Consider the following 14,089-nt stretch of genomic DNA (forward strand, 5'->3'; position numbering starts at 1 on the left):
TAGCAACTACTCAATCCTGCCATTGTGATGTGAAAGCAGCCCAGCTGATACATAAACAAATGGACATGCTTATGTTCCAATAAGGCTTTATTTACCAAGATTAACAGTGAGCTGGACTTGATCCTAGGGCTATTGTTTGCTCACCTCTCATGTGGGGCTTGGGTTTTAATGCCCAGGAGGGGATAGGAGGTATGGCCTAGTGCCTATGCCAGGCAAACAGCAGAAACACACAAAACCAGGCCCTTGATGAAAGGGTAGATTAGAAAAGTCAGCCCACTACACTGTGAAACAAAAGGAAAGCTGGTTTGTCTCAAGACTGAGCTCTGGAGGAGCAAAAATAGGTCTTCTCTAAACACGTTCAACCATAGCTGATCCTGGCTGTTTGAACTTCAAATTAACACTTATTGTAATACTCATAATTGCTCTTGAGCCTGGGATATCCCTGGAGTGCCTGGCAGAAACAAAGGAAAAACATTTTAATGGTAGACCCCTTGAAGTTTGCTATGCAGAATTCTTACTGATAATGCACCACTAAAGTTGAATTCACAATCCAAAAAATATAAATTATGTAAGGAAACAATTCAACATCAGTGAAAACATATATGACAAATCCCAATCCTCAAGACTTCATTAAGTCAGATATGATAGAATATAGTTATAAAATATGTATGTTTAACATAAAGATATAAAATATTTAAAAATGAGAAGATGAGATATTCTAAAAAAGGCCAGACTTGAAAGAGAATTGAATACAACTTCCAGAAACTCAGCCCTAAATAGGAAAAGTGAAAACAAATTCACTCAGATATGATATAGGGCAACTACAAAATACGAAAGACAAAAAGATCATAAAAGGGCACATTACCTACAAAGGGAGCTCATCAGATCACTCTGCAAACTCTTGGGTACACATGCATGACTCGAGAGGATGGGGCTGGGGTGGAGCATGTTCCTAACAGCTCCAGGTTATTTGTTTCCAACAGGTTTCCAAGCCCTTATAGAAGGAGGTCAGGTGGTGTCTTCTGGGGAAAATTATGCCTAATACAATGCTAGGGCTGGAGTGAGCACTGGCCTCCTTAGCATGAACCCTTCTCTGGCTCAGGACAGAGGCCAAACTCTGGAAGGGAGATGACTACTTACCCATTGCCAAGTATCCAGTGGCACATTAGAGAATAGCCCTGTTCTGGCTGCCTAACGTAAAGCTGAAGACTGTCTTGGTCCAGGGCAGATGATCAGGTAGGTGGTCAGAGTGAAGGAACCGGCAGCAGGGATCATTTAGCAACATGCCCTAACTCAGAGTTAAAACTGGGCTCCTGTGAGGAGGCAGGAAGCATAATCCAAACAATGCCACCTGAAGGAGCCCAAGTCTCCACACCCAATTCCTGTGGTCTAGACTTTTGCAATGCTGTGCCTGCCACGCCGGAATTCTACCAGTGGGACCCAGTCAGCAGGAGGTAGGGCAGGGACCATCACTAAAGAAGCTCAACTTTGACAATGTGCCCTCTCAAAGGATTAGAAACCTATACACTGAATCTAGTACCACCACCATTTTACACTACAATGCTTTATAATTTTAAAGGAAAAAAAAAAAACAACTTTCGATAACCCACCTCACTTGACTATCATAATATCATAGTAGGTTTCTGATTACTTTCAATTTACAAATGATCAGAATTTTTTTTTCAGTGAAAATATATCAGAGTCGTGATTTGAAACCAGCTTGTAAGATTCCAGATTTTGTATCCTTTCCACTACCTATGCGCTAGGGAAACCCTATCATAGAATAAGAGCTTACAGGGTAATGATCACTACTTGTTTCCAAACACCAGTATTATAAAGATATTACAGGATATTGTTAATATAGATTGAACATCCATTTGCTTTTTCAAGCAGACATCTGGTAGCCACTGTCCTCTTAGAATTTTGCTTTTTTCCTTCTCTTACTCCATATTTCAAATTCATTGTCAACTCTTCTCAGATTTTTCTTCTTAAAATCTCACAAATCCATTTTACTCCTTATTCTCACTGCAATTGCCTCAGAATCTCTGTAGAAGCAGCACAGAAGCACTTCTCTGCGAAACAAAGTTCAGAGGCTTTTCTCCTCCATGTGGCTCCATTCCCCAATTTATTCTGCACTAAGTTGACAGTGAACTTTCCAAAGTCCAAAGTTCCACGTGAGCTTTCCATGTCAATGCCACTGCATCTATTTTATTGGCAGCTTGTTACTTTCCGGATGAAATCCAAACCCCTTAGCACAGCATAAATGCCTGCTACGGTCTGAATGTTTGCGTACCACCGTCTCCAGCACCCTCAAAATCTGTATGTTGAAACCGATTCTCAATGTATTAAGAGTTAGGCCCTTTAGAAGGTGATTAGGTCATGAGGCTAGAGCCCACATGAGCGGGATTAGTCCCCTTATAAAAGAGGCTTGAGGGAGCCCGGTTGAGCCTTCAGCCATGTGAGCACCCACAGAAGGTACCATCTAGAGAAAGTAGGCCCTCACCAGACACTGAATCTGCTGGTGCCTTCATCTTGGATTTCTCAGCCTCTGGAACGGTGACCTATGCATTTCTGTTGGGTATAAATTACCCAGTCTAAGGCATTTTGTTATAGCAGCCTGGATGGACTAAGACAATGCCCTTCAAGATCATAGGGCTGCCTCTGTCATCCTCATCTGGACACTGAGCTCTTTGAGAATTGGGACTTCATCCATAATTACTCTAACCCAGTTTTAGCATGTCGCTTGTAGTAGATGCTTAGTAATTATTTAATTAATTAATCAAGTTATAGAAAAATGTGATGAACATTTTTTTAAAAAAGAGCTAGATCCCAAAACCAAACCTTTAGAATCATTATTGGTTTATTCTTGGGTGAAAGCATTTTTCCAATAGATACATTTACAATCTTTTTTTTTTTTCTTTTTTAAAGAGTGTTTTGCTGTCGCCTAGGCTGGAGTGCAGTGGTGCCATCATAGCTCATTGCAGCCTTGAACTCCTGGGTTCATGCAATCCTCCCACTTCTGCCTTCTCAACAGCTGGGACTTCAGGTGTACACCACTATGTTCAGCTAATTTTTTCTATTTTTTGTAGAGATATGGTCTTGCTATGTTGCCCAGGCTGGCCCTGAACTCCTGGCCTCAACTGATCCTCCTGCCTTGGCCTCCCAAGCGCTGGGAGTACAGGTGGGAGCCATCATCCTCAGCACTTTTTTTTTCTTTTAAAGAGATGGAGTCTTGCTATGTTACCTAGGCTGGACTCAAAGTCCTGGGCTCAAGTGATCCTCCCAAATAGCTAGGACTCAGGTGTACACCACCAGATCCAACTCTACAACAGGTATGCTTACACAGAAGAGTGAAGAATACATAAACCTCGACGAGGCTGCTACAGTTTTCATTTCCCCTAGGAATCTAAGGCATCAGAAGACTATTTTTTAAAAAGATTATGTATTAGATATAGAAGCTGACTCCTGTTGAGCAAAATGGTGATAGTAAAAATGAAAAGGAGTTGTAAAAAGAGCAGTGTGATTTAAGTAAAACCATCTCTGTGGGTAATTGCTGCTTTGTTTTTCTATCTCCCCTTTCTATTCTGACGAGATATAGATAGAAATTGAAATCGTAGTTTTGAAAGAAAGCTGAAAAGACACAAGAGACTGGTTCAGCCTAGAAGGATATAGAATTATCTGTGTAATGGCCAGAAATAGTAGAAGAGAGCCTGGACCTCAAACCAAGAAAGGTAAGGTCTGTTAACGACAAATACAGAAAAAAACAGTGGTGGGGGGCGGGGAAAGGAGGGTTTTAAAAACTAAAAGATAACATTACATTGCTTATATATTTTACATTCTATTTCTATGGTAATAGGTTAGCAAATCAGGTTGTTGCTAAGGGAAACAAGAATTTCATTCTGAGGCAATCATGAGAATTTTTCTAGAATCATCTCTTTATTGCTGTCTGCCCAGAACAATCTAAACCGGTAGTGGGAAGAGAATCAGTGTAGGAAGACAACATTGACAAGGCCAAACAACGACGTGGTGACTCACTGAGTCCTTGCACTCTCGAGGGAAACAACTACCTTAGAAAAAGCCATGCACTTTCGGCGGGGGCTTAACCAGGTTAGGTGAGTAATCACTTCGAAGACTCCAATGGCAGCTTTGTTAATGTTCGGTCTGTATGGCCTTCTTAATATGTAAATGCCAAAACATTAGTAACTACTGATAACATTAATAGAATGCCAAAAACACTGCAGGTGCAAATATCTAGTGTGATGGATCTCTCCTCCCTTATATCTGTATTCACATCTCACCTTCATTTATTTATTTATTTATTTATTTATTTGCGTCTCACTCTGTCGCCCAGGCTGGAGTGCCTAGGTTCAAGCGATTCTCCTGCTTTAGCCTCCAGAGTAGCTGGGAGTACAGGCTCTTGCCACCATGCCCAGCTAATTTTTGTATTTCAGTAAATGATCCACCCGCCTCGGCCTCCCAAAGTGCTGGGATTACAGGTGTGAGCCACCACACCCGGCCTAAATCTTACCTTCTTAATGAGCCTCCCAGGCCTTCCTGTCTAAAATTACACATCCCTGCTACTCTGTAACTTCCTGAACCCTTCCCTGGTTTATTATTCTCCTTAACCCGGATCACCATCAAACATACTATAGATGGTATTTTACTTATTTGTGTTTATTGTCCATCTCTCATTAGAAAGTAAGCTCAGTCTACAGCCATACCACCCTGAATGCATCCAATCTCTTCTGATCTCGGAAGCCAAGCAGAGTTGAACCCGATTAGGACTTAGATGAGAGCATGTAAGCTCAGTGAGAGCAGGAAGGTTTCTCCATTTTGTTCTCTGCCGTCTCTCCAGCACATGGAATCATGCCTTCCACTCAATAGCTGTCCAAAAACTATGTGAGTGCATTAGTGAGATCCACTTGGACCCACTGATGTGGAAGAAGATGATTTTAGGCTGAAAACATCAGAAAAACAGCAGCAGCAGAAAAAATCCTGATCTAAACTTCTTTTGCAGACATAAGCAATGCCTCCTAAAATATAACCTCCAGGAGGTTAATGACCAAAGAGGAGAGATGGACCACTTGCACCTAGAGGAGATGTTGCATAAACAAAACCTCATCAAAACTTTCTGTTCCTCGTACTTGTTTCTCATTAGTTCCCCACCATTCACTTTCTTAAAGTCCTAACCCTCTTTCTTACTAAGATGATATATAAACACTCAACTGTAGCTGTTTAGGGAGCCAATTCTTTGTGTAAGTCTCTTTCATTGACTTAGCATTGACTACACGAATAAACTTTGGCTCGGCACGGTGGCCCACGTCTGTAATCTCAGCACTTTGGGAGACTGAGGCAGGCAGAGTGCTTGATGCCAGCAATTCAAGACCAGCTTAGGCAACATGGTGAAACCCTGTCTCTACAAAAAATACAAAAATTAATCAGGTGTGGTGGTGCACACCTGTAGTCCCAGCTACTCAGAAGGCTGAGGTGGGAGGATCGCTTGAGCCCAAGAGATCGAGGCTGCACTGAGCCGAGATCGCACCACTGCACTCCAGCCTGGGGGACAGAGGGAGATTCTGTTTGAAAAGCAAAACAAAACAAAAGAATAAAGTTTGTCTGTTCTCCTATTAACTTGTCTTTTGTCAGTTAATTTGCAGGCCCCCGATCATTGAACATAAGCTGGTAGAAGAAAAAGGTTTTTCCCCGTTCCCAACAGAATGAATGAATGAATAACGAATCGATACTCCTATCATATGACACTATAAGTGATGTATTTTCTCAGTCAGGGAAGTAACTGGGTATTCAGTTTCATATCTGCACAAAAATAGAAATAGGATGTTAAAAAAAGTTTTCTACATGATGATTCCAAACTGACTAAAATAAATTCTAAACCATAATTACTAAGGTATACGAGGCCAATCATCAGAAAACAGTAAGGTCTTTCATCACCCTGCAGATATTTGAGTCAAATGAAAATAGTGTCACTTTTTTTTCCTATTTTTTTTTAGACAGGCTCTGGCTGTGTCACCAAGGCTGGACTGCAGTGGCGCAATTCTAGCTCACTGCAGCCTTGACCTCTCGGGCTCAAGCAGAGAGGTCCATATGGATTAGAGGCCTTCTCCCATCCATATCTCTCTCCTCCCAGTTTGAGATATTAGGTTGGTACAAAAGTAATTGTGGTTTTTGCCATTATTGCTACAAGCTAATATTAAAACAACTCTGGTTTTGTCACTGCCCAACTTCAGACCCTTCAGACTGAATCTCTTCTGCTTGGACACCTGGCACCATGCGAGCTCATGTGATTAAAAAGGGCATAAAGCCACCATCCTGCCATGGGACATTAACAGTCCAGTCCAGTGCTGGCTACCAGATTACAATGCATTGAGAAGAGCTAGACCAGAGGAGTGGGCCAAAATGCTACGAGAACAGAGAAAAGTAAGATGGGGAGTTGAGAAATGATTCAAAGAGAAAAGGACACAGGACCTGGATCTGAAAAAATAAGGCTTTGGTCACTAAGTGGGACTGAGCAGAAAAGCTTGTGAGGTTGGGCATCTGCATGTCAAGCCCAGAGGTCGAAGAAGCATGGCCACCTGGAAAGTGGAAAGGAGGTTGGCACCGCTGGACCACAGGGTGGAAAGGAAAGGGGAAGCTACAGCCAGAAGGGTGAGAATGTTGTATGGTGCAAATACCTCCTTCTACAAAAAGGAGCATCAGCTGGGCGTGGTGACTGTAATCCCAGCACTTTGGGAGGCCCAAGTGGACGGATCACTTGAGGTCAGGAGTTCAAAGCCAGCCTGGCCAACATGGTGAAACTCCATCTCTACTAAAAATACAAAAATTAGCTGGGCATTGTGGTGCATGCCTGTAGTCCTAGCTACTCAGGAGGCTGAGGCAGGAGAATTGCTTGAACCCAGGAGGCGGAGATTGCAGCGAGTCGAGATTGCACCACTGCTCTCCTGCCTGGGCAACAGAGTGTGACTCTGTATCAAAAAACAAAAAGAAGCATCAAAGGTTTTTAATTTGGGGAGTCACAGGATTAAATCTGTATGAGAGATTTCTCTGATGATAACAGAGACAAATCATGAGACATGTTAAGCTATGATAGAGGGTGAAGACCTGAGATCAGGGGAGTGACTGAGAAGATGAAATGAAGGGGCTGCAGGAAAAAACGGGCATGAGGGATTAAGAGGGGATTGGGAGGGGTTTCTCAGGAAACTGGCTTGGGTTACTGGGTAGATGCCTTTACTCTTAATGAAGACATGGAAGGCAGGAAAAAGAACAATGGAGACCAAGGCTGGTTAACTCTCATCAATTGTTTGATGATTTCAATATAAACGTATTATAATAATAACATATTAAATTACTTAAGATATGAGTTCATGATCCTTCCATGTCAAAATACATCCTTGAGTCAAAAAGCATAGCTTTGAATCAAAAGAAATTGATTTTCTTTCTGTTAAAAGACAGAAAAGTCCTTCTCTGAGAAGTGGTACTGCGTTATGTTTGAAATAACCTTGTACAATTTATACCAATCTTGGATATTATTTTAAAAATTAGAGGTAGGAAATGACATTAAAGATCTTCTTGCTCTTGGCCCGGCGCGGTGGCTTACGCCTGTAATCCCACCACTTTGGGAGGCCAAGGCGGGTAGATCACCTGAGGTCAGAAGTTCAAGACCAGCCTGGCCAACATGGTGAAACCGTGTCTCTACTAAAAATACAAAAATTAGCTGGGCATGGTTGTGGGTGTCTGTAATCCCAGCTACTCAGGAGGCTGCGGTGGAAGAACTGCTTGAACCCAGGTGGCGGAGGTTGCAGTGAGCCGAGATTATGCCACTGCACTCCAGCCTGGGTGAAGAGCGAGACTCTGTCTCAAAAAAAGAAAAAAAAAAAAAAAAAATCATCTTTTCAATTCTAACTTAAGGAATGAAGTAATCTTAGCCCAGCAGGAGTACGAACTTTGTCTGGGGTTATGAAACTGACTGCTGGCAAAGTCAGAACCAGGGCCCAAGGCTCCTGACCCCAGCCTGGAGTTCTTAGTAGATCTAGCTTGAATCAGAAGGAAGAAGGGGCTGGTGACCTGAAAGATGCCGAATCCCTCTCACAGTTGTACTGCTTCAAATAAACCTTATTGTTCCAGTCAGAATGAAAAACAGTTCCTGCTTTGGGCTTCTAAGAAGTCTTTCAAATTCTAGGAATTAGTTTCACATTTGTAGTTTATAGAACCACATTAATAGTTACTGTTTGCTGACTGCTGACAACACCCTAAGTGAAGTTAAAAACATTAAGTAGCATTTCCTGACCTTGCCAACATTTTTATTTTGTTCTGGGCTGAGGTAGCCAAAGGCTTCAAGGATAATTGACATATGTATTGAAACAACTCTAATTCTACCTTCAGTTGAGGTAAACATCAGAAAATAATTATTCTGCATACAAATCTTAACCATTGTGTTAAGATGATCTCTAAAGTAATTCTTCTTGTTTCCACTGTAAAGAATTGGAAGTGGAGGAATTATTTTTAGTTTGTTATTCATGGGCTGAAGTTTGAGTTCAGTTTGTGGTAATGAAATTAAAGAATTCATTTAAATCAAATATGCAGGATGCTGATACAATAACTTTAATAAAGAATGTTGAAAACATCTAAGAAATGTAACCAAATACATAATGGAGAGTTATAAGTTATGCAAAAATACATGTTAAGGCTTAATAATTCATATTGGAAAGGTGCCCTGGCTACAAAAGGACCTTCAGGGAGAGGGACAACCACGATGGATCTCACCATCCTCCAGTCCAGAGCATCCCTGTAAACATGCATTCATTCATGTTTTGCTAACAGAACACCCACAAAAAACATCAGCAATATCACTAGCTGGCACAATGGCAAACTAAGCCAAGACTCTTGAAGCCAGTCTGCTTGAATTCTTCCTACAGGCTCTAAAGTCCATTGGGAATACTGTAGAAGCCATTCTGGGTCAGAAATTTTACATTAATCGAATGAAATCAAAGGATAGAAATGTAAGAATGTTTTCTTTTCTTTTCTTTTCTTTTTTTTTGAGACCAAGTCTCACTCTGTAGCCCAGGCTGGAGTGCCATGGTGCGATCTCGGCTCACTGCAACCTCCACTTCCCAGGTTCAAGCGATTCTCTTGCCTTGGCCTCCTGAGTAGCTGGAACTACAGGTGCATGCCACCATGATCAGCTAAGTAGAGACAGGGTTTCACCATGTTGGCCAGGCTGGTCTCAAACTCCTGGCCTCAAGTGATCCACCAACCTTACCCTCCTAATGTGCTGGGATTACAGGCATGAGCCACCACACCCGACTTCAGAATGTTTTCTTTTCTTTTTTTTTGAGATGGAGTTTTACTCTTGTCACCCAGGCTGAAGTGCAGTGGCACAATCTTAGCTCACTGCAACCTCTGCTTCCCAGGTTCAAGCGATTCTCCTGCCTCAGCCTCCCGAGTAGCTGGGATTACAAGCACCTGCCACCATGCCCAGCTAATTTTTCATATTTTTAGTAGAGACGGGGTTTCATCGTGTTGGCCAGGCTGGTCTCGAACTCTTGACTTCGTGATCCACCCACCTCGGCCTCCCAAAGTGCTGGGATTACAGGCATGACAGAATGTTTTCTAATGTTAAAATAGAATCCTTGAACTTGCTTGAAAAGGCTGTTAGGAGCACTTTGATGAATCAGAGCAATATGATACAAGCTGTGTTTTGTGAGGTCAGCAGACTGACTAAAACCCTCTGGATATTACTAGGAAGAAACCTTAGCATTTCCCTCCTTCTTCAGTTGGTGAGAGTGTTTCCCAGTGCTTGCATAGAATTGCCTAATTAGGGAGGGTCTCTCACAAAGCTCACCCCATATACTACTGCATACTGAATAGGGGATCTGGGAGTGGGTCCATCTGCTAGCTCTTTGAAAAGTCTTCACCCCTTTCTTCCTTTACATTACAGAAACCTGGGGCTTAGAAAAATCAGCTAGCTAAATTCTAAGGCAATTAAAGCTGTGTTAAGCTATGCATATGGTTTTTAGAATAGTTCCCAGAGTAGAGCCTGTGAACGGTTGATTCAATCAGTTATAAAGACCAACCTTGTGTAATACGGTTACCACAGCCTGGCTAGGCTATGCATATTTTTGGTAAGAAGCAGTTAATTCCTGAAAGGAGGGTATGAAACAAAGGATAGCTATCTCTGGTTAAAAAAAAAAAAAAAAAAAAAGCCAGAAATTTGTAACATTGCAGAAGACTTTATAAATTTTCCAGTCATCCCCTTCATAATTCTACATTATTGATAGAATCGTTTCATTTTCAATTTCTTTAAGTTTTACCTTGGCAAACTGCTGTGTATCAACTGATGCAAAATTTAACACAGAAACAGAGATAACAAGGTATAATCAAACGAGCCCTGAAGTAGGAGTCAAGAAAGCTAATTCCTAACAATCGCTTGAATAAGAAATAAAAAATTGTAAAATATAAAACATACACAAATAAGTATTATCATCTATTACTTCTATAGACAGCAAGCTAATGCATAGGAATTTTTTTTTCCAAATTAGGTCCGTCATCTTTTTACAACTTTAATGAAAGAGCCTTAGGCTTAACTCCAAATATTAAAGCTATCCAATTGCTAGATAATCATAGAACTTAACTACAGGCAGAGTTAACAACTGGCTATTATTATAGGCCAGGTGTGGTGCTTATCCCTATAATCCCAGCACTTTGGGAGGCCGAAGCGGGAGAACTGCTTGAGCCCAGGAGTTCAAGACCAACCTGGGCAACAAAGTGAAATCCCATCTCCACCAAAACAAAAACAAAAACAAAAACAAAACAACAAAAAGTTAGCTGGGTGTGGTGGCATGCCCTGGCTGAAGTGGGAGGATTGCTGAGCCCAGGAGGTCAAGAGGCTACAATGAGCCATGATTGTGCCACCGCACTCCAACTCCAGCCTGGGCAACAGAGCAAGAGCTGGTCTGAAAAAAGAAACTATTGATTATATTAAAATTTTTTCTCAACTGTTACCTTACTAATTCAGTGTTTTTATAAAAATTTCAGTTTATGAGATGACATTATCAATGTGATCTAATAAATAAGTACGCCAATTAGACTGGTGAGCGACAGTTTCTTCAATTTTACTTTAACATTAAAAATATAATTTTCAGTATGGCTTGGAGGTATGAACTGAGTATTTGTGTCCTCTCCAAATTCCTATGTTGAAATCATAACCGCAAGGTGCTGGTTATTAGGAGGTGAGGCCCTTGGGAGGTGATTAGGTCTTGAAGGCAGAGCAGAGTAACATTAGCGGCCTGGTAAGAGAGACCACAGAGAGCTAGTCAGCTTCTTCTATCATGTAAGGACACAGCAAGAGGGCACCTTCTATGAGGAACAGGCCCTCACCAGACACTGAATCTACCAGCACCTTGATCTTGGACTTCCCAGCCTCCAGAACTATAAGAAAATAAACGTCTGCTATTTATAAGCCACATTGTTTACGGTATTTTGTTATAGCAGCCCAGTGGACTAAGATACTTGGATTCAGAGTTCTCTCCCAAGTCAAACACTGGGAAGAGCTTGGAGAAAATGGTGGCCATGTGTCAAGCCTGGAGAAGTGTCATCCTTCAGACACTGAAGATGCTGGAGTCAGCATTCTTGACACACTCTAGCATTGGTCCTTGCAGTGGAGGAAGGCTCCTCTTCACACAGCACACATGGCAGACAAAATGGACACAAACTAAAAGTAGGTAACCAGCAGTGAGGTGCAGTGGCTCATGCCTGTAATTGTAGTGCTTTGGGAGGCTGAGGTAGGAGGATTGCTTGAGCCCAAGAATTCAAGACCAGTCTGGGCAACATAATGAGACCAAGTCTCTACAAAAATAAAAATAAAAACCATATAAAAGTAGGTATCCATAGTGATCTGTGTCCATCAGACATTAGTAAAAGGATTCCAGTTGAAAAGAACAACATTTGAAGTCATTGTTATCCCCTCCTCTCTTAATTCCATTAATCTCTCATGGTTTCGGGTTCTCTGGGTAGCATATTAACGCCTGCCACAAGCGTGCTATCAACCAGAATCTTCACTGAATCTTCTTTGTCTGAATTGCACATATCTCAGAGGAGAATAGAAAATGTGTAAGGACACCATGGCCCATGCATTGACACTGTCATAGATAAAGCATAGTTACTTGCTATCAGATAAGTTAAATGCTAACACTTGGTGCTGCGGAATAAAAATTCTCCGATGTTAACTTTTTAGCCCTTTTTTATGAAAGGGATTCCAGAAGTTGTTTTTAACATTAAAGGAAAGCTTACAGACAGTCTCCTACCCTTCATACACCCTGCCTCCTGCCTCAGTAAGGCTTCAAATAGTTTGTTTTAAAATGAACTCTAAATGTAGATGGACACCTAAGTCATTACCTCCAGCGAGTCACTTTCACAGTCTCCTTCCTCTGTGCTTCTCCCCTTCTCTTCGGTAATGGTGTTCACCATCTCAAAAAACCTACAATACAAGTTAGCACATTAGCATCCATAACACAAACAATAGTAAATATAAGCAAGTACATCTCAAAGTGACTTCAGAACCAAAACTGACAGCTAAGAGAGTCTCTAGAACCAGGCAATAACACACTATCACAATCATGTGAAAAATACAATTTTTCAAAAAGAAAATACAGGTTGGTAGAATTTTCTAGAAATTTCTAACCTAATGCCTCACTTCAAATACATTTTTCTTCAGGAACTCTTCTTGTAAAGTTTTTTTTTTTTTTTTTTTTTTTTTTCTGGAGACCATTTTAGAGACAAGCAAAGTGATTATGGTGACAAACAGATTGGCATCCTGATTGCTGTGGCTAGTCTGTTCAGAGAGGAGGCTGATGGTTCACAGACATAAAGCCGGGAAGCACTGTGCACAAGGGCTGATGATCCCACAGGCAGGTCAAGCTATGTGATGCCAGCCCAAGGGAAGAGCAGGTTATGGTGTGACAAGAAAAGTTTCCCTAACACAACTCAGAATCTTTCTAACCCACCCATCCATCCATTCATTCAACAAATACTCACTGAGTGTCTACTAGGATAAAGAACTGTTCTGGCCACTGAGATCATGATGATGAACAAAGTCTGTCTTGGAACTTGGACCCCATTGATGGAGTTCTCATGTGGTGTCAACTTCCTCACTCTTCCTATCTCTATACACATTTCTTAGAGGTCCATGACAAGAAAAAAATTCCCAAGCATGATTGGAATAACAGTATGCACTCATGATGATTAAACAGCACAATGAGTGAGAGAGAAAAGCTAGTTCAACCAAGAGGAAGAATAAAGTGAAAGATCAAAAGAAAAAAAATCTGGTCTTACAGACACAATTTAAGATCTGGGTTAAGGATTTGCATCAGCCACTCATGTAAAAATTTTCAGTATGAACATCTCTAGGCAGAATATAACACTCAGCAGTGGGATGGGAGCACTAGTGTAATTTTCAGAAGCTTGCATTCTGAAGTCTCCTGTGCCTGGTTCAAACCCCAGATTTTTATGCTTATTGACTACATGATTTTAGGCTATACTCTCCAGGACTACTTTTTTATTCTTTTCAATACAGATATTAATACTACCCATCTAATGGGGTTTCTTTGAAGACTGAAATATTCATCCCGGGGCACACACTTCATAAATCTTAGCTGTAATTATCATAGAAATAAGTCAACAGACTCGAGAGTTTAAGTGTAAGTGGATAATTAGTCCATACAAGAGCTAGGAATTTTCTTATTTCCAAGTGTTTTTTTTCCCTTACCATATGTTTTATAATAATAAAGATAAAGCTTGAGCCAAGAATTATGGATTCAACAAATACTTTTCTTTTTCACACCATGATAAAAATGAACGACTGTATATTGTAGCTAGTGTATCAGTCATTTATAATGAAGTTAAATAGTAATTATTTAAATAAGAACAATCCCCAGCAAAATTCTGAGTCCAAACTAACTTTCACCTATACTTTGGCTTCTAAATTATCACTCACTTCTCTAGTTTCCCACAGTCATAGTGTGCTAAAGAAGTAAGAAGAATTTAATTATTAGCCCAAGAGAAACATACAATGGAGAAA

General features: G+C 41.0%; 1 protein-coding gene across 1 annotated transcript in view; it reads right to left on the bottom strand.

Annotated features, from left to right (window-relative positions):
• The window catches only part of MAP3K5 (mitogen-activated protein kinase kinase kinase 5), a 242,832-nt gene that overhangs the window by 68,181 nt on the left and 160,562 nt on the right, over positions 1-14,089 (bottom strand). Inside the window, exon 14 of the mRNA XM_025383838.1 lies at positions 12,409-12,490. Coding sequence (XP_025239623.1) covers positions 12,409-12,490 — 82 coding nt within the window. The remainder of the gene's footprint in view (positions 1-12,408; positions 12,491-14,089) is intronic.

This window comes from Theropithecus gelada, chromosome 4, assembly GCF_003255815.1.
Source record: "Theropithecus gelada isolate Dixy chromosome 4, Tgel_1.0, whole genome shotgun sequence".
Taxonomy (NCBI): domain Eukaryota; kingdom Metazoa; phylum Chordata; class Mammalia; order Primates; family Cercopithecidae; genus Theropithecus; species Theropithecus gelada.